The sequence below is a fragment of the Trichosurus vulpecula genome, chromosome 7 (genome assembly GCF_011100635.1).
Source record: "Trichosurus vulpecula isolate mTriVul1 chromosome 7, mTriVul1.pri, whole genome shotgun sequence".
NCBI lineage: Eukaryota > Metazoa > Chordata > Mammalia > Diprotodontia > Phalangeridae > Trichosurus > Trichosurus vulpecula.
The window spans coordinates 13,406,852-13,427,543 of NC_050579.1; the positions used below are offsets into that span (position 1 = coordinate 13,406,852).

The window sequence follows — 20,692 nt, forward strand, 5'->3', positions numbered from 1 at the left end:
CAGAGGTGAGGAGGACCTAAGCTGGGGAGGCTGGGTGAGTGGAGAGGAGGGGATGGACACAAGAATGGTCCTGGGCTCTTTGGAGCTTGGAGGAAATTCCGTGATTTGGTCAAGGAAGATTTCTGGAGCTCAAGAGCCATTGAGGACAGTTCTTGGAGCTGAGAAGACACAATGTGTGGTGACCCCCTGGAACATGGGACAAGCTTTTAGAGCTCAAGGGCACTTTATGGGGCTCAAGAAGAGATTTTTCCAGATTCACTCCCATCTTCCATGGCTAGGTTAGGAGATTCCAGTTTCCAGAGTCTAGGAGACCCACATGTCTGGTGTGAAAGGAGCAGAGTCAGCCCTCAGGGTTTCTTTCCCCACTGGCAGTAGAGCTAAGGATATGTTCCTAGACCCAGGTAAGGGAAGCAGCCAGCAATGGAAGGGCGCAGACGCTGAAATGGTCAGAACAGTGTCTCCACTCAAAGCAGGGCCAGCTCAGCCAGGAGCCCTGGAAGATCAAGGTCAGTGATGCCTCTGGTCTGCATCGGAGGCCGGGCTGCCATGAGCAGCAGCAGGATTGGTCCCAGCAGAAGAGAGCAGGGCTGGCAGTTGGGACAGGAGGGAGGAGCAGGCGGTCACCACAAGACTGGTCGTGGCCCACAAGCCCAGCCATGGCCCGTGAGCCCAGCAGGCAGTGTAGATCAGAGCAGCCAGGACTTGGAAGCCAGGCCAGCTGAGTGCTGAATACAGGGTCCAGGGCCCAGGAAGAGGGTCCGGCTAGATAGTGAGGATGAGCCAAGGAGCCCAGCATGAAAGGTTAGCATCTAGGACCTGGATTTGAGTAGAAAACACAGCAGCAAGCATGGAGCTCGGTGCTAAACCAAGGACGTCATAACCCAGGAGCCTCTTCTGGGACCAAGAGCCAAAAGTCTCAGTCTGGGCAGTGGGCACACCTCACTGGACAAGTGAGAAGCAAGGCACTGCTGCTGGTGGGGCTTCTCCCAGGCAGGCTGGCAGAGCCCTCTTCACATGCAGCTGCCTGGATCCCCTGATTGCCTGGCCCAGGCTGCCTGTAGAGCCCCTTTCCCAGGACCTGGTCATGCCTTGAAGGGTTCTGGGAAACCTGGCCCAAGGACTTTGTGGGGGGCACATGATGCTTGTGAGTGGGTCTCACAGAGAGGAGGAGGTGCCTTGTGTTTAGTTCAGTGAGATGCCTCTCTTGCCACTGAAATGCCAGGCTGTCAGTAAAGAAATCAAAGTTTCCAGCTGAGCTTGTGTTTTCCAGCTCCTGAATCTCATTCTTGGGCTATAGCACTTGCTGTCCCTGGGAGGTCTCAGAATGAGCCCATGGCTGACTCACAGCTGCTGCCTTCTTTTCCACTCCAGTTTCTATGGAAATAGACATCACCGCAGACAAGGGGAGGGCTTTAAGTGTTCGGGGTTCCCTAGGTGTTTGTGAACATTGTTTGTGCTAGGGTCCATTTCTATGGAAACAGAGGCAGAAAAGGAGAGGCCCTGGGGCCCGCAGTGCAGTTAACTGTGTCCCCAGGAAGGCGCCAAGTTGGTTGAATGAAAAACGATGTAGACATCAGTGAATGGGTTCTTCCACCATCAGAGCAGGAGGCTCAGAAGCATGTTTAAAATACGAATGCTCCAGTTTACACCCATGCACGTCCTGCTCCTTAGACCTCTGAGTGCTGCATGCATCATTTGAAAAACTGGACTTGATAAAATCAACATTTGTTTGCTGCTCCCCTTTCTTAACGTCCCCTGGGATTTAAAAATGAAGGTGTTGCCACTTGAGGTAAGCCCAGGGAAAAATCCATGGGTGCCAGCGCCGTACTCCCATGTGACTTGGCTCCTGGGGGTGTTTGACCGCCATGTTCATAGGAAGGAGGTTGGCTGCAGCTGAAGGCGGGTGGGGCTGATGGTAGTCGTTCCTTTGCTGGTTGGTGGCTGATGAACAATGTGACTACAATGTGGTACAGCACAGTGTGCCCAGGACATTGGGCTTTCTCACCATTCATAAATAAAGGAGAGTAGCCTTGACCTCCTCCTCCATAAAATGAGGCTGGATAGCCTCTGGGGTCCCTTCTGGCTCTAGAGGTACGGCCCTGTGAGCTTAGAACTTGCTTCTTAGGAGGTGAGAACAGCCCAGGCTGGACAGAGAATCTGGCATGTTTATTCTTTATTTTTTTGCCATGATCATGCATTCTACTTCCTCCGGTCATCAAGGAGCCATGTGTCTGATGGAGAATTACTAACCAAACCCTTCTCCATTGCATCACTGAGGAACTGACTATTCACAGGCCAAATATGGAAGTGCCTGGCTCTCACACAAACTGCTGTGAAGCCACATCTCCACTAACTCTCAATTTGTGGGTTTGGGCTCATTATTCCAGCCTCTCACAGTCCTTTAAACCTCAGCTCTGTCATCCAGAGCTGAGGGGTCAGACCTGCGGCCCACAGGCCGCTTGTGACTCGCAGCACTCCTCTGAGTGTGACTGGATCCATATTAAAATGTAATTGGGAAATATCTAATAAAGTTAGTAAAAATACAATAAAATATAGAGAGCATTGCATATTAAAACTAAGTCAGCGTGTAGCTTTATGGATGGATTAATGGCCCCCATTTCTGTTTGAATTGGCCTCCCTTGCTCCCCCTTTGCTTTGTGTCTTCTGCTGATTTGGAAAGCATCGCCTCTGTGACTTCATTCAGGACGATGGGGAAGCATTGATAGAGTCTCAGACAGGTCGCCAATAAGGGCTAATCTGTAAGTCAATACCTTCTGGATACGGTTGTTGAGCCAGGTCCAAATGCGTCCGCCACATATCATCTACTCGGATATTATGAGAGATTTTGTCACCACGTGGCATAAGAGAGAGAAGGTGTGGGCCTTGGCAGCAGGAAAACCTTACTTAGGGCCTGCTTTCTGTTTGACCAAGGAGTGAGTCAGTCACCCTGCCAGGGTTCAGTTTATTCTGCTATAAAGAGCATGATAACGCCTGTAGCACCTGCCTGGGAGAGCTGTCATGGAGCTCAAATCAGATAAGCTAGGTAAATCCTCTGGATGCTATGTAAATGTCAGTTCTTCTTCTTGTTAGATGCCTTACTGAAATCAGAATGCATCGTGTCCAGGACAGTCCTGTGACCTAATAGATCTCACAAAAGACAATGAAACGAGGCCCCAGGATAGCGTCCTAATAAATTCATTCTTATTCCTATTAAGCACCGATGTTTTCTCTAAGTGTACACAAGCCATCTCTTTTATAATCTATTCTAGAGTACTCTCTAGTGATCAGTAATCAGTCAATAAGCATTTATTAAGCACTGGCTGCATGCCAGGCACTTGCCAGGCTCTGAGGAGGTCAAGAGAGGCAGAAACACAGGGAGCCCATGGTGGCCAGCACACTCCCCAGCCTGGGGTTTTTGAACATTGGGACACTGAGTAATCTGGTGGGCTGCCCATTGTCCTTTCTCTCTCAAAGATGATTGCTATTGGTTCCAGGATCATACCTACATTCCTTCAGTACCCTGGATGCAATTCATCTGTCCTCCTAGACTTGAATTCCATCTGAGGTATTGTTTTCCATTCTGAGCAGCACATTTGAAGAAGGTGTGTTGGTAAGCAAAATGGGCTCTTAGCACTTAGTTCAACCAAGTGCCCTTGAAGAGTTTGGCCTTCGTTTCCTTGATTAGATTTGGGTGTCTTGGTGCCTCCTTGCCTCAGGGGAGGGTTTAAGTCACCTCTTCATGACGATTCTAGGTCACGTGGGTGAGTCGCATGTGTGACTCACCCCGGACCCTGAAAAAGATATAGAATCAGGGGTTGGCTTTCTCTTCTTTGGAGCTCTTACCCACAGCAGTAGTGGCATGAGTGACTCTGGGCCAGCCCACTTTATGAGCTCCCGGGCTGAACCTAGATGTTGGTGACTATGAATCTGTATTTGGTCTGTCTCTCGATGTTCGTAATTTGTTTAGGGCTCTCACTCATGGTGCACGCTGATGCGGAGACTCTGGGCAACTGTGCTAAGAGCCCTCCAGCTGGTAAAGCCGGATGCTGAGACTTTGTTAAACTCTGGTAACTATGTATTGGAATTTGAGTCAGACAAGGTCTGCCCGTCAATGTTTGTACTTTGTTTATATTTTGCTCTGAAGTTCAAGATGCTGTTTTTTTCCCCTGAGCTAAGTGAATGATATTTGTATGCTGAATTAAAGTAAGCTTGTCAACCCCTTAAAGTTGCTTTCCTTACTAAAGCAGATAAAAAGAACCTGGGCGTTTGCCGTGTACTGGCAGTGTGCTTGTTGTTGGGCGTGTGTTGGTCTTTCACCCCCACAACAGCTGCTAGCTGGATTGTTAAAACAGAAGGGCAGCGATGCATGTGTAGGCCCCTAGAGGAGGGTCAAAGGGCCTCAAGAGCAGATAGAGCTGGGGGAAGTTTGGTTAAAGGAGGTAGGAATGTTTGTCCTAGAGAAGACTTGGCGGGTTATCACATGGAAGAAGGATTCGATTTTTCCCTGGTTACCCCCAGTAGCTAAAACTAGTAGCAGTGGGGCGGGGGTGGGAGAGGTGGAGTTTTGCTTCTGACATTTAAAAATTAGAGCTGACTGAATTGGGATGAGTTGCCTTGAGGAGGAGTGGTCGCCCTCTACTTGCTTGTGTATATAGCAGAGGGGATCCTTGGTCAGGTGCGAGTTGGACTGGGTGACCCCTGGGGTCCCTTCCGGTGCTGTCCCTGCTCAGGGGTCCCATCCCTCTCTACCATATGTTAAGTTCAAAGGTGAGTCTTCTTGACAGAACCTGCTACAAGCTGATAAGAAAAGGCACAATGGTAGCATGTTAACGCACTGGGCTTGGAGTTGGAGGATCTGGGCTGGAATGCTGGCTCTGCTACTGTAATGGTTAAACTCTCTGGGCCTCTGTTTCCCCATCTGTGAAATGATGGTATTGGGGTAGATGTGAACTCTCTTCCAGATCCAGATCTTAAACCCTGCACAATGTTTGTTGTGTTATGTTGTTCCCCCTCTCCCCTAGTAACATTCACCACAAACACATCCGTTCGCTGAGCCCTGACCCCAGCCTTTTGGCCGTGAACATGGTGAGGAAAGCCCTTTCTTTCTCTTTTCTGTACCTGGCTCCATCCGTCGCTGGGTTCCCACTTACTGGCACAGTTGAGTCACCTCAGAGGGTCCGATTGCTGCAGTGGGGCCCTGAGCCTGACTCTGAGTTCTCTAGTTTTTGTTTTCTAAGAGAGGAAACCACACAAATGCGTCTGGGCAGTCATCATTCTTCTTCCTGGGGCAGGGAGTTCAATTCCAGGAGGATGGGCAGGCGGGTGGTGGTGATCAGCACCATTGAGAGACAAGATGACCGACAGAAATCCAGGCAAATGAAACAGGTCACAGCAGGCTGAGTAGACGGCAAGACAGACAGACTGACAGAGAGACGAAGCACTTATGAAACATTTACCATGTGTCAGGCACAGTTCACAGAACAGGTCATAGCTACTCCATCCTCAAAAGGGAGCTGGACAATGAAGATTGGGGCAAGGCTGATGAGGAAGGGGAGTAGCCGGCCAGGGAGTGAGCAGGGTAGAGGAGACCACAGGGAGAAAGTGACCCAAGCCAAAGAGTGACTCTCTTTGAAGGGCAGTGAATGGACCAGTGTGTCTGGATTCAAGCCACCTCCTCCAGCTGTAAGCTTGATTATCACCAGGGCCAGGCTCTTCACCCTCTGAGCCTTAGTGTTTTTATCTGTAAGATGGGGGGAATAAGAACGCCTGCTTCACAAGGTCCTTTGGACCTGATGAGGTGAGATGGCACAAATGTAAAGTCATTCCCAGCCTTAAAGTACCCAGTCAGTGTTGGTCATTCTCATTATTATTCAAGCTTCTCTGGAAAAGGAGGAAAGGAGGAGTATACAAATAGAGTGAATTGAAACAGTCCCTACCTTCAAGGGAAAACAATTGATACGTATATCAATAGATACAAACTATGACCAAAGTAAATACAAGGTGGGGAAGAATGAGGAGCCATTAGCAGCTGGAGGATCAGCAAAGGCCTCATGGAAGAGGGGCCACCCAAGCCCGGTTAAAAGGGACCAAGGTGAGGCCCAGGGGGCAGTGCTGGAAAATGGAATGTTGTGCCCAAGCTGCAGCAAGAAGGCCGGTATAGCTGGACAGAAGGGTGAGGAAAGAGGAGTTAACATGGACTAGGCTTACAAAGATGAGCCTGATCGCAAGGGACATTAAAAGCCAAACAGACGTGTTTAGGTTTTAACCCAGAAATAAGTGGGAACCACGGAAGCCTTTGGATCAGTGGGTGGCATGATCAGAGCTGTGCCTCAGGAACATCACTTGGCAGCTGTGTGAGGCAGGGGGACCGCATAGGAGGCTGCTGCAGTCCTCCAGATGAGAGGTGATGAGGAAGGGAGACACTCCCAGACCACCCAGCTCCTTACAAAAGGAAGTTAGCCACAGCATGGGAAGGATGCTCAACCAGGATGTGGCCCTGGTTCTGACACATACAGCCCCCCTGCATCTCTGTGTGGAGAAACATGCCGGATCAGTGGGTGTGCTCCATCAGAAGGCAATGGGAACTTACCTCCTGCAGGTAGGAGGGTTCTGACCCTGGTGGGCTGGCCCTTCCATGCCCTCAGGGACTGGAAAGCCTCATCAGCAGCTTGAGCCTTTGCCCCTGAACTAATCAGGGCTCAGGAACAGCTTCTGTCTTTTAGGGAAAAACTAGCCCAGCCTTTGTAGCAGGGCCTTGGGGCCCTCATGCCTTCTACACTGAAGCCAAGCCAGCTAGCTTAGTGGGCCCCATACAACACTGCATCTCACACCTCCATGAATTTATATAGCCTGTCCACCATGTTGGGAGTGTTCTCTCTCCAGTCTCTGCCTCTTGGAATCTGGGCAGCTTTCTGGCACCCTCACTTGTTAGCCTTCTTCACTCCCTCCCCCAATACTTCGTATTTAGTGGGCATATACTTTCCATTCATCGGCATACAGGTTGTACTCTGCCTGCCCTCCCTCCCCCCCCGTAGAATGCATAGCCCTCCTCTTGGGCACAGATGGCATCTTCTCTTGAATCCTAATCATGGAGGTTTGGTGGGCGTAAAGCATCTGCCTCTTAGCAGGCAGGCATTGCCCAAAGCTCCTCCATTTTTGTGACTTTGTCCCTTGTGGGGCCTTCTGATGAGAAGCGGTGTCTGTGCAGAGAAGGAGGAGTAGATGGCTTTCTCTGGGTGTCCGAGTCCGCAGCATCCAAGGTGCTCTCTGCTTACTGAGCCTCCAGGGTAGACAAGCACACCTCTGGTGCCATCTCTACACTGCTTCTGTCTCATCCCCTGGCCACCGTGGGTGCTGCCTGAATGGCCTCCATCTGTCCACTTCTCTGCATGACCACCACTTTTCTGTGACAGTCCTGTCAAGTAAGAAGCCGTGGAAACATGGGAGATGCTAGTGATGCCTGTCTGCCCACAGGCAAACACCTCTGAGCCACCAGGTCTCTTGTAGCAGTTAGCCCCAACTGCTTGAGGCCCTGATCACTTCTCAGCTGGACTGTTGGGAGACCCTCCGAGCAGGCGTCCAGACTCCCAGCCTCTCCCATTTCTAGCCCATCCTCAGGAAGCCCCACTGGCTCCTTCTGGCCTTTAGGATCCAATTCAGAGTCCTCTCCTTGGTGTTTAAAGCTGCCTTTCCCCTTTTCCGAGGCCAAATTGTGAGCGCTTGCACCAGGAGGGCCCTCCACCTTCACCCTCCTCCTTGGATCCCTTATTTCCTTGGAAATTGCCCAAGCACCAGCCTTCTCTGATCCCCTCCAGATACATGCTTTGTGCTAGTTTTGCACATCCTAGAGCAGCTCCTTGAAGGCAGGAGTTTTGCTTTTGTCTTTATATCCCTAGTGCCCTCCATGGCCACAGTGAGCACATGTTGTTCAGTCCTTCTAGTTGTGAGTGACACTTTGTGACCCCATTTAGGTTTCTTGGCAAAGAGACTGGAGTGGTTTGTCCTTTCCTTCTCCAGTGTGTCTTCATTTTACAGGTAAGGAAACTGAGGCAAATGGAGATTAAGTGACTTACCCAGCTAGTAAGATAGCTAGTCAGTGTCTGAGGCTGGATTTGAACTCAGATCCTCCTGACACCAGGCCTGGTACTCTATTCACTGCCCACTGAACACCCAGCAGGCACTGAATCAATGTTGATTGATTGATTGATTGATGTTGTAGATGGGGCAGTTGCCCAGGAAGGGACCTACTGGGCCTTGTCCTTAATATAGGGTGCCCCAAGAGTCATATGCAGCTTCAAGTTGTTAGAGCCCAAGACTGCACTAAGACTTTGGGGACACCCTGTTCCAGCCCTTTAGTTGCTGGCTTTAGTGGCAGAGCAGTTTGGCTTCCCCAACCTTCAGATACTGCCCAGAGTCCTTCCCTTGCGCTACTTCCCCTCCAAACAAGCCTTTCCACCTGGGCTCTAACTTGGCAGTGTCTTTCTTAACATGGCCATGGACCAGTGGGTGCAATGCCCTTGACCTCTGACTGCCTGTGCAATAAAGACCCTTTTCCTCCCAAGCTCCTGGAGCTTTGTTCCCTGGGGCTTCAAGCCTTGTGCCTCCCTCGCTCTCCTTTGGAAATCTCTGTGTTCTGGCCCTTGCAGCCTCTCTCATTTGACTTCAACCTGCTTTTCCTATTCCTGGTTGATCTATCTGGAACAGATTCCTTCCCCAGCCATGTTGTACCAGCTTGCCCTGTACTGCCCAGGGTTGGTGAGGAAAGTGCTTTGAAACATGAAGGCGCTGTGGGATAATTCAACTGAGAATGTGGGGGAAACAAAGAACAGATACAGACTAAGGGCCCGAGGAAGATGTGAGGGGCAGCAGATGTTTTTTGCCAAATTGGGATTCTGGGCGGAGGCAGCTCCAGGCATGGGGCGCGTGGATTCACAGAAGACAGACAGCTGGTCAGAATCAAGGAGCAGCTCTTACGAAGATGATTTTGGCAGCCACATGGAGGATATTTTGGAGAGTGCAATAGTGAGAGGTGAGGAGGCCCCTGATCTCTTAGCTTCTTAAGCTATTATGAAAAGTCCTCAGGAAGAAAAATGACAATACTACCTAAATAAATTTACTTATTCAGTGCCATACCAATTCAGCTGCCAAAGAATGACTTTATAGAGCTAGAGAAAACAATAACTAAATTCATCTGGAAGAAGAACAGGTCAAGAATATCAAAGGAATCAATTGAAAAAAGGAAGGCGGCCTAGTAGTGCCAGGTCTCAAACTATATTATAAAGCAGTAATCAGTAAAAACAGTTTTGTGCTGGGGAAAAAACAGAGTCATTGATGAGTGGAACAGATTAGGTGCACAACATCCAGAAGCACATGAGCCCAGTAGGCTAGATATGAGCCATCAGGACAAGAATTCGCTATTTGATGAAATCTGTTTGAGAAAACTGTAATCTGACTGAAGCTAAGCACAGACCAGCATCTCACATCTTATGCCAATAAATATTGATTCATTGCCTGCTATGTGCTCAGTGAGCAGCTCAAAATGAGTACATGATTTAGATACAAAAGGTGACATTATAAGTAAGTTAGGGAAATATGGAAGAAATTACCAGTTGGATCTATGAATAGAGGAAAAGAGTTCATAACTAGGCAAAAGACAGAAAGGTTCACAGGAGGTAACTTGAATCATTTTGATTTCATAAACTTAAAAATGTTTTACAACAAAAAAAAATCAATGCAGCTAACATTATAAGAAAAGTAAGAAACTAAGAAAAATTATGTAGTATCTCTGATAAATATTCATTTCTAAAATATATAGAGAAATGAGCCAAATTTCTAAAAAAAAAAAATAGGACCCATTTCTCAGTTGATAAATGGTCAAAGAATGTAAGCAGGAAGTTTTCAGAGAAAAAAAAATCAAAGCTATCAATAGGCATGAAAAAATGCTCTAAACCACTAATAACTAGAGACATGCAAATTAAAACAACTCTAAGGTACTACTTCATACCTATCGGATTGACTAATATGACAGAAAAGGAGAATGACAAATGCTGGAAGGGATGTGAAAAAAAAATAAGTACACCAATGCATTGTTGGTGGAGTTGTGAACTGATCCAACCATTCTGGAAAACAATTTGGAATTATACCCAAAGGCTATAAAACTGTGCATACCTTTTGACCCAGCAGTACCACTACTAGGTCTGTATCCCAAAGAGATCAAAGAAAAAGGAAAAAGATGTATATATACAAAAATATTTATAGTAGCTCTTTTTGTGGTAGCAAAGAATTGGAAACTGTGAGGATTGCCCATCAATTGGGGAACAGCTGAACAAGCTGTATTATATGATTGTGCTGGAATTCTGTTTTGCTATAAGAAATGATGAAGGTGATAGTTTCAGAAAAACCTAGGAAGACTTCTGTGAACCAATACAAAGCGGAGTGAACAGAACCAGAACATTGTACACTGTAACAGCCATATTGTAATGCTAATCAACTGTGAAAGACCTAGTGACTTTTACCAATACAATGATCCACCAGGTGCCGGTGACTCATGATGTAAAATGCTGTCCACTTCCAGATAGAGAACTGATGAACTCAGAATGCAGATAGAAGCATATTTTTTCCTTTATTTTTTCTTGCTTTTGTTTCATAATGTGGCTAATGTAGAAATATGTTTTTCATGACTGTGTATGTATAACAGGTATATTTCTTGCTTTCTCAGTGGGTGGGGGAGGGGTGGAGGGAGGGAGAGGATTTGGAACTGAAAATTTTAAAAAATACTTTTTTTAAGTGCTCAGGAGAGATTTATTGAAGCTCTAAGTCAGGACGGTGGGAGGAGAGGCAGAACCGTTGTGATACAGCATCAGCAAGACTCAGTGACTGTTCACGTAGTGAGGGATGAGGAAGAGGCACCACTCAGAGATGATTGCAGTTTCAAGGCTGGAATTATTGTGGTCCCTTTAGTAGAAACTGGGAAGCTGGAAACAAGAGCAAATGTAAGGGTAAAGGCGACAAGATCAGTCTTTGGCCATGTTGAGTTGGGTGCTGATGGGACAATCAGGTAGAAATTTCAGCAAGCAACTGGAGAAGTGGGAGAGACCAGGGCTGGACATTCCACAGTGGTTTGGTGGTCATCTCCCTAAAGGTGGTAATGGAACATCTGGGATTGTGCACACTCACCATGAGAAAGAGCATAAAGAGAGAAGAGAAGGTGATCTCGTTTAGAACCTTTGGGACATCCACACTTGGAAGAGAATAATGAACAAAGAGGCCAGGAAGTAATTAGAAAAAGAGGGATGAGGAGAGAACAGTCATGTATTCTTGATGGGCTCCAGCATTGGGCTGAATCTCATAAGATGCAAATCAATGGGGATGAATGAATAGTCTTTGGCCACTTGGGCCCAGAAACATCAGTTTCCTAAGTATGTGATGAGGGAGCTCTGGTTAAAAGGTTGTCTGAAAAAATCTAGGGGTATTAGTGGACTGCAAGCTCCATAGGAGTTTGACAGCTGAAAACAGCCAATGGAGTATCCCACATCCAGGAGTATTTCAATGATGCCCTCCAGAGTTCTGCCTTGGCCAGACCTCAGCTGTTGCACTCGGTTCACTTCTGGGCATCCCAGTTTGAGAAGGACATTGAGAAGCTGCAGAGCAGCCAGTGGAGGGTATCCATGGTGGTGAAGGACCTTGAACTCATGTCACCCATGCGTTGGTCAAAGAGCCTGGAGAAATGAAGACTTGGGAGGTGGGGGAGGGGGGTGCATTATAACTATTGGCCTCAAATGACAGAAGCAGTAGCAGTAGGGAGAAGTAGCCAAGAGGTAAATGTAGATGTGATGTTGGGGAGCACTTTCCCCAAGTGAAATGGGCTGCTTAAGGAGAGGGTAGGGCCCTCTCCTAGGAGGTCTTGCAGCAGGGAGCAGAGAAAGAATGCACATTTAGAAGTCAGGACGGCTTCAATCCGGTCTTCAGCTTTACCCTCTGTGTGGCCATCAGACCCGTGAGCCTCAGCTTCCTCATCTGTAAGATGAGGGGGTCGGGTCCCATCCAGCTTCAGAGCCAGGCTTCTATGGTCCGTGACTCAATAAATCCTGAAGAAGAGATGACATCTAGCTGGGGAAATCATTAAAGGCTTCCTGGAGGAGTACCACCACAGCTGGGCCTCAGAGAAAGAGAGGCTGTGAGGAGGGGGTGGGGGCGAGGGGTGGGGAGAGTTCATGTGAGGCCTGGGGCCCAGAGGCCAGAGAAGGTGGGATGGAGGTGTTCCTATGGCTTCATGTATCAAATGTATGTCGATAAGCCCTGCTTTTTTTCCTTTTGTCCCCAAATGCCTTCCTAGACTTCATTTAGTGTTCAGGAAAAGCTCAGGCCCCAGACTGAGTCAATTAAGCTGGCCTGATTCCAGGAGGGCCCACATTCTCTGAATTGGGGCACAGAAAGGGCATTATGGATTAAACAGATCCTATGCAAGGCAAAACCCCTTCTCCCATCATCCCCCTGGGAAACTTCTCACATGGCCTCCTGGCCAGCTCCCAAGGAGAGGGAGACCTCCATCCATCAAGGCAGCCCATGGGGACATATGGGAAATAGGAAGATTCCACAGAAGGCCAGTCCCCAGGATCATGCTTTCTCTTCCAGGTTGGTGAAGAGTGAAATGGAACCACTCCTATGGTCATGACCAAATTGGATCTCTTCACTCAGCCCAGTCCAGGAAAGCCATTTGAACACCTTGCCCTGTCTGTGCCTGACTGGGAAGAAGCCTAGTTTTCCAGTGTATTTGGTGGTCACCCAGTCCCCGTTCCTCAGAGGCAGACTTGCTGGCAGGATTGAGTGTCCAAAGCCAGCAGTTAAGAATCCTGTAGTGTCATAGAATCATGGCACTCTCCTTGGACATCTAAATTCCCCTCAACTCCAGTGCTTTCAAAAGGCAGGCTGAATTTCCTCAGGCAGTCGGTTATCAGCGAGCTGAGACTCCAGTAATTTGATGCATTTGGCTAAAATGTAAAAAGACAATGTAATTGTAGGCTCTCATTGTAAATACATTCCAGCGATGGTATATAAGACCCACCTTAAGGCACTTAACTCTGGAAGCATTTCCTTACCTCTCACACCCCTTCTCAGGACCTCAGAAGTCTTGTCTCCCGAGCTGGGTTTCACAAACCTCGGTTTCTATTCAGAGGGCACAAACACTCCTGAAAAGATAATACCCTGCCTTCAGGCCAGGCTTCCCTCTCCAGAGAACTTTATGAGTTTCAGCCAGCTCTCACAACAGCCCAACTTGGGCGCGTAGAATGCAATAGAATCCTTTTCTCTCAGACATTGGGGAGAATGAGCGGAGAGGAGTGATCCGCCCCATGGTCATTCCTGAGCACGATTAGAAGGCAGCTCTCTCTGTTCTCTGGCCCAGCGCCCACTGGGGGCTGGGTTTGCCCATTTCAAAAAAAAAAAAAAATCTGGATAAAGATTCTTCGTTTCTTCACCTACTTGGCATTGACTGGGAAGGTGTCCCTTTGTCCCGTGGACTGGTTTAAATGGGATATCTGCTTACCCTTCCCATTGTGGGGCCTGGGGAGCTGAGGATTTTCTCTCCCTTCCCCCAGCATTGCCTGGGCAAGTTTTCCAAGTACTTTTGGAAACTCACTGAATAGGCTCTGTGACAGTCTAGGGGTTTTTTGTTATCCACCTCATCTTATCTTTGCATTTCGTGAATCTTGAGAGTGATTCCATTGGTTCATTCCTGATAAGAGTTGTTTCCAGGAATTTCAATGATTAATGACATGCATAGTTTGTGAAGCACTTAATCATCAAATACCCATGATACAGTACTCTTAGTGAAAATATTAGGCCTGTTAGACAGATGGGGAAACTGAGGCTCCCAGACTTGTCCTGATAATGTTCTCTTGAAATTGATTGGTATTATTTTAATAGACTGTGTATTTACTTATAAGTATGTAGCCTCTCCCCAGTAGAGTGTAAGCGCCCTGAGGACAGGGTCTACCTTGCTTGTGTTTCTCTATGGCCAGTGCCTTGCATTTTGTCCTCCTTCCTTAAGTCCAAATTTGAATTTTGCTGCAGTTACAGAGCTGGTAGGTGGCAGAGTGAGGAGGGGGAGCTGAGGCTTCTGGTTCCAAGGCCCCTGCACTTTCTACCACTCCACTACTTGTACCTCTTCCAGGTCTTTGTTTTCCAAAGATCCAAAAATTTAAGAGACTGATCAAATCCTTCTCATGGTGTAAACTGGGGACTGAATGTTGCCCCTGTTTGGCAGAAGGAGAAAGGAAGCCCCCATTCCCAGTTTAGATGACTTTCCCGTCAGAACTGAGATTAGAACTCAGGTCTTCTGACTTCTGGTTGAGGCCTTTCTCAACCAAAGCATAGTAATTTATGTTTCCTGCATCCTGTTAAGATAGGCCACAAGTATTCACTTGCATTTAGTGAGTAAAGAATTAAAACATAGGGAACAGCTTTCCCCATGGCCAGGGGTTCAGACTATAGGGGTAGAACCCAACATTTGATGCCTAGTTCTCAACCCTACCTTCCCCTTTCTTTGTAAATATATGGTAAGGTCCAAATGTGGAAACTAGTCTACTGGCAAACACTCCTCATCCTTACTGCATGGCTGGCCCATTTCTATTTCCAGTCACATCTGCCCTTGGTGATGGCTGTTATACCACCTCTTAAATAGAGGTCTTCATTGGCGAAGGAGTGTGGCCTCCTTACATCCACTATGCAGCTTCCCACTGTCTTTCAACCCTTGAAATTTTGATTCATCTTGGATTGCTGGGTTCCTCTCAAACATCATTTTAAAAAACATTTAAAACTAATTCATTAGCCTCATCTCATGGCATAGAGAGGAAATCAATAAATCTGCCTTGACATTGACCATACCCCTGAACTGTGGTCTCTTTGGAAAGTAAAAAAATTGAAAGGCATACACTGGGAAGTCCCATGGAGAGGCTGTGAACCCCTGTGCTGGGAGAGACATAGAGAGAGATAAGGTATCTGCCCTTCCAAGAAGGGCCTCCTATGTACCACAACTGCCACATGGGCCAGATTCAGAGGCTTTGGTTGGTTTGTCTTTGAAATGGAACGTGGACATCATTAGAAAAAGTTCCACACTGAACCTGACCAAGAAGTTGTATTTTTGTTTCATCTCTGTGGGCCATGATTCATTGCTCAGTCCTTTTTTGCTCTTTTTCCTCCTGAACCACAGATGAGTGGGTGAAACCCAGCTCCCCTTCTCTCTGGAGCTGTTCCTGAGCAATGCTCACTACCTGTAACCTTCTTCTTCTAAAGGGCAGTTTAAGGTGGGCCTCCCATCAAATTGGGGACTACTTCATAGATTAACCTCAGCCAACTCAGTAGCAATCTCTGTCCTGAGGATAACCCCAGACTCATTTTAGGATGGTTTATGTGGCTCAGAATTAGGGAGCTTCGGGCTAAAGTCTGAAATACTGAGTGAAGTTTTGTGGGAAGAGGCAGCTTCCTCGTGCTATGAAAATTGGTGTCAACACGAAGGGCTGGGATTAGAACAAGGGCCCAGGTCAGTGTGGAAGCAGTGAATAGAGCAGCCATGAAATTCAGCCACAGATTTGACAAGTATCCCTGTCTGAATTAGGCCTGGGGGTAGACAAAAGCTCAGGTGAAACATGGGCCTATATCTGTGGTGTTTACAGGTGAATGGGAGGAAAGGACACAGCCACAGATAATTATAATACACAGTATTCCATGTTAGAATGGTTAGCACGATACAAAACAAAATGCTGCCCAAGGCCTGAGGGGGATGGTCCCTGGGGGGATCCTGGAGCTCCATGGAGAGAACTTGAATTTGGGCTTCCAAAGAGAGGTAGGATTTCACAGGAGAAAGGGCATCCCAGATACCCAGCAATCGGGGAAATGCTGAACAAGTTGTGGTATGTGATTGTGATGGAATACTATTGTGCTCTAAGAAATGATGGAGCAGGATCCTCTTAGAAAAACCTCTGAAGACTTACATGAACTGATGCAAAGAGAAATGAGCAGAACCAGGAGAAAATTGTACATAGTAACAGCAACATTGTGTGATGATCACCTTAGGGCTGTTGAATGACCTCTGTGAATGACTCGCTGTTCTCAGCAGTACTACGATCCAAGACAATTCTCGTGATGGGAAAAGCTGGCCGCCTCCAGAGAAAGAACAGATCAAAGCCTACTACTTTCACTTGATTTCTTCTTTTTGTTCTGTTTCTGCTTTCACAACATGACTGATAAGGAAAGGTTTTACCTGATTGCCCATATATAACCTATATCAAATTACCGACTGTCTTAGGGAGGGCGTAGGTGAGAGAGAGAGGGAGAAAATTTAGAACTCCAACATTTTCAAAAATGAATGTTAAAAATTGTCTTTACATGTAATTGGGAAAAAAATAAAATATTCTTAAAAAGGAGGAAGGAGGAGGAGAAGGAAAGAAGAAAAATCGTCATCACCATCATCGTGGGTATAATGGCACATGAGCTAGAGCTCCGAGGTCAGATATGGGGCTCAGCCTGGTCCCTTCTGACTGGAGCAGGGATTACCTGGAGGGCAGTCCCATGAAAGAGGTTGGAGGGCTCAGGCAGGCCTTTCTTTCACTCAGAAATATTTTTGTGGGGAAGGGAGAAGTTCCCACCCCAAAACATTGTAGTCCTTTGCTAACCAGGCAGCGTCCCCAGAGGCCATGGAGCAGGACCTAGCAATGAAGCCTCTCAGGGCAGGCCCTACCTTGAATCCACTTGGCACAGGGCCTCCTGCTGAATGGATGTTTGCTGATTTGGGAGGATGGGGCCATTGCAGCTCCATAGAAACCTGGGGTGTTGGGGCAGGGAGATGTTTGTGTGTTTGCTCTTGCTATGCCTTTGAAGTAACTATTTCTTTGTAAAAGTTAATCAGACTGTTAGGAGGTTAAGAATCCGTTGGTTGCTTGGATTCCTCCAATGGGGGGAATCCATTCTGCTGGGCTGGAGCCAGCGGTCCCCAGGGACTGCCTGGCATGGGGCGGGGGAAGGGTAGGCTGGTCGCTGTTCTGGGCAGTTGTTTACCTGTTGTCTCCAGGAGAGGAGGGGTGGTTTTTTGCCTTTCTTTGTATCAGCAGATGCTGGAACATAATAGGCACTTAATAAATGCTTGTTGACTTGTTGGCCCAGAGCTAGAGGTGAGGATATGGGCCAACTAGGGAGCTGAGGCCCAGGTAAGGTCCGAGGTCCCACAGTCAATGAGGCAGAACCAGGCCTTGAGCCTAGGACTTGTCACTCTAACTTCAGCCCTTCCCTTCCTATGAGAATGCCAAGAAGGGTACAAAAGGGGGACATTTGGGCAGCATCATTGGGTTCTTGCTCTTCCTGGCAGGATCCTAGAATGAGGAGCTGGACAGGGCCTGAGAAAACCTACCCACTTGTCCTCCAGAAGAGGGCCTTCCCCAGGACCAGTCTGAGGTTCTGCCATGGGCTCCAGCACTGTGTTCCCAGGATTCTCTCTAGGACGTCGCTGGCCTCTCAGCCAGAGTTTACTTGGAGTCTCCTCAGCAGGCCAAGGCCACATCATGTGCCACCCACAGGCCCACTAGATGTTGGGCTCACAGCAGGCAGTAATTAGAACACAGAGCCCAGCCCAAGCCAGTGAGAGTGCCCTGTGAGGCTTTGTGGAAGGGATTCTGGGAGAGAGACTGGGGCCTGTGCAGAGAGGCTTGAAGAATTGTGATCTGAAGTCTTTTGGTGGGGCTCCTCTTTCTCTTCTACTACTGGGGCTATGCAGGGGTGAACCAGGCCTCCAGAATCCTGGGTCTTTAATATGAGGAGAGATTTAATTAGTGGGAATCCCTGCTCTTTCCTCCCAGCTTCATGGAGACACTTGGTAAGAGAGAAGGCCCCTGAGACCTGGGCCTTCAGGCATCAGACTCTGCTCTCTTTGCTAGCAAAAATCCCCTAGGCAGCTTGGAGGTTTTAGGGAACATTTGTGCCACGAGGTCTCAATGCTTAATGACTGTTAAATGCCAGCTGGAAAACAAACTTGTGGGACATTGTGCCACCCCATCCCATTAGACCGCAGGTGCTTTGAGGGCAGAGATGCTGTGCACATGGCGGCTGCTTTGTAAATGTCTCCTTGGTGCTGCGCGGGCTGCTCTGTGTCCAGTGACTCAGTCATCCCTCATCTCTCTGAAACAGGAGGACCAGGATACCATGGAGTCTGATCTGGACAAGGATGAAGTGATCCAGCCCCAGCTCGGGGAGCTCTCTGGGGAAAAGCTGCTGACCTCCGAGTACCTGGGAGTGAGTACCGCTTCCCCCTGGGCCCTTGGGGTAGGGGGCCACAACATGGCAGGAGGGTTTTTAAAAACCATCCTTTTTTGGCTAGAGCAAGCATGTTCATGAGGCCAAGATCACACATTCCTTCCCCATTTGCACCACTTTCCTCTTCTCTATTCTGATGGCCATGGGTGGCTTCCCCATCTCTGGGTGCCCATCTCAAAAATACATGTTACTGATCACAGGAGGCCCCAGGCTGAATAACTCAGGGGTCACATAGGGACCCCAGAGGACATCGAGGCTGAGCCATCTCTGATCCAGAATCTCCTCAGTGACCTTGAGAGCACACCCCCAAACGGTCCTCCAGCCCCAAGGCATGGCAGCCTGTTACCTCCCTGCCGGGCCTTTAGTGTGAACTCCATCAGGGAAGAAGGGTAGCGGAGTGGAAAGGGCTCTGGACATGGAGCCAGCCTTTCTTAGTCTCTGTCCTCATCTACAAGATGAGAGCACTGATAGTTGTCTGAATTATTTCTAGGGGATTATGAGGAATGTTTGCAAACTGAAGCATTCTGTAATGGGAAGAAGAGCGTAAGCATCTCTCCCCTTCATGGGTATCCTTGGCATCCCCGTCCCTCCCCGATCTGCATTTCCCTCTCTCCCGGCACTTCCGGCGGCTTAGAAAGATGCCCACGTCTCCCTCATCCCCAGAAGACCCTCGCTCGACCTTTCCCAAGAGCTGCCACCCCACCTTTCTCCTCCTTGTCTTTCCCTGAGAAAGCTGGTGATCATGGGCACCTCCACATTCTCCCCCTCACTCTCTTCTGACAGTCCAGCTTCAGAGCTCCGGAAAGACTAGAAGAGAGCAGGACAGCTGCTCCTCGGGAAGGTCGAGCAAGAGAGGGTTTTTTGAGGGCGTCTTTCTAAGCAGCAGGGAAGAGCTGGGAGAGAGGGAGATGTCCTCTCCACATACAAAGTCCCCACCTGGTGCAGGCCCCAGCCTCTCCCACTGCTGTTCGGTCTCCCTCCCTCCCATCTCTCCCCCCTACTCCACTCAGGTGCCACCGCTGACTTAGCCAACTCCAGTGCTTACCCGTCATATAAGCAGCACTTGCCTCCTGGGCTCCTTCCATCTTTTGCCTGCTTCCTTCTTTCTCCCCATCTAGGCACCCTCCAGTCCTGTGACACTGGCCTCCCTCTCTGTTCTCATAGATGATCATCTCCCACCTCTGTGACTTTGCCCTGGCTGTCCCCCCCTGCCTGGAGTGCCCTCCCTCTTCACCTCCACCTCATGGATTCCCTGGCTTCCTTCGAGACTCAGCTTCTTATAAATCCCCCCTAATAAAAGGGCTCCTGCACCCACCTGAGATTACCTTCTATCCAAAGTGTCGTTTTGACACATCCCATTCATATTTGAGCTCCTTGAGAGAAGGGCCCAGGTCCTGGGGGTGCTGAGACAGCAAAGAGCCTCCTGTCTCCGAGGACTTTATGTTCTACCAGTGGAGAGAATGTGTATGGAAACAGGCCATCTACACAGCTCCTCCCATTTCCCATTTAATTCACTTTTAGTTTCCAAACAGACTGGAATACTCTATTTTCTAATCCAAGCACCTCAAAAACATCCAGTTCTTAAAGTCAAAGGAAAATTAGGAGATCACTGCGCTTCACTGCTGATAGCAGACGAAAACTGCTGTCAAACATTTCTATATTGAACCTTGCAACGGCTCACCAATGAAGAGAGGACATCAGAAGCTTTTACAAGAAAATCTATGTATATAACACATGTAACTCCAAAATGATACACAACACATCCCGTGAGTAAATAGATGGGACATAGTTTCTCCGGTAGTATGTGGGAATCAGGAAAAACTACTTTGTGAACAATTTAAATTATGTTTTACACACTGTCTGATATTCATTACCAATATTTTAAAATCCTAACATGAAAAAAAATCACAAGGTTCCCCCCTTCCAGCCCACAAAAAGGGCCACAAAGTGCGTAAGGAGTCGTTCTTAAGATAAAGCCATTGCACAAAACTCACAGTCCCGTGTGTACTGAAATGTCACACCGGAGATTAATTGCACTCTTTTATAAACCAGTGTAGGAACATCCATACTGACAAAATTTGTCAAGGGCCACATAGATAGAAACCGTATTTAAGTATTAAAAGGTGCAATTGAGAAGTCTAAAAGCTACATACTGTTAGCACGTCGAACCTTAATATCTTATGATTTGTCACTCAGTAAATTATTACAGAATGAACTTCTCTTGTCAAATGCAATCTGTAAATATCATTCACAAAACTAAGTCAGCAAAATTACTACCTGCAAGTCGGATGTTAGGGGCCCCTTTTTAATGTTTGTGTTGCCACAGTTTAACCCAACATTGCTCTTTAAAAAGAAGGGAAATGCTTTAAAACATTCTTAATTACCATTTTCT

General features: G+C 47.9%; 1 protein-coding gene across 3 annotated transcripts in view; it reads left to right on the plus strand.

Annotated features, from left to right (window-relative positions):
* The window catches only part of ARMC9 (armadillo repeat containing 9), a 134,010-nt gene that overhangs the window by 91,127 nt on the left and 22,191 nt on the right, over positions 1-20,692 (plus strand). For all 3 annotated transcript variants that reach the window (XM_036769101.1, XM_036769102.1, XM_036769104.1), the window contains one exon: positions 18,175-18,279. In XM_036769101.1, the coding sequence (XP_036624996.1) occupies positions 18,175-18,279 (105 nt within the window). The remainder of the gene's footprint in view (positions 1-18,174; positions 18,280-20,692) is intronic.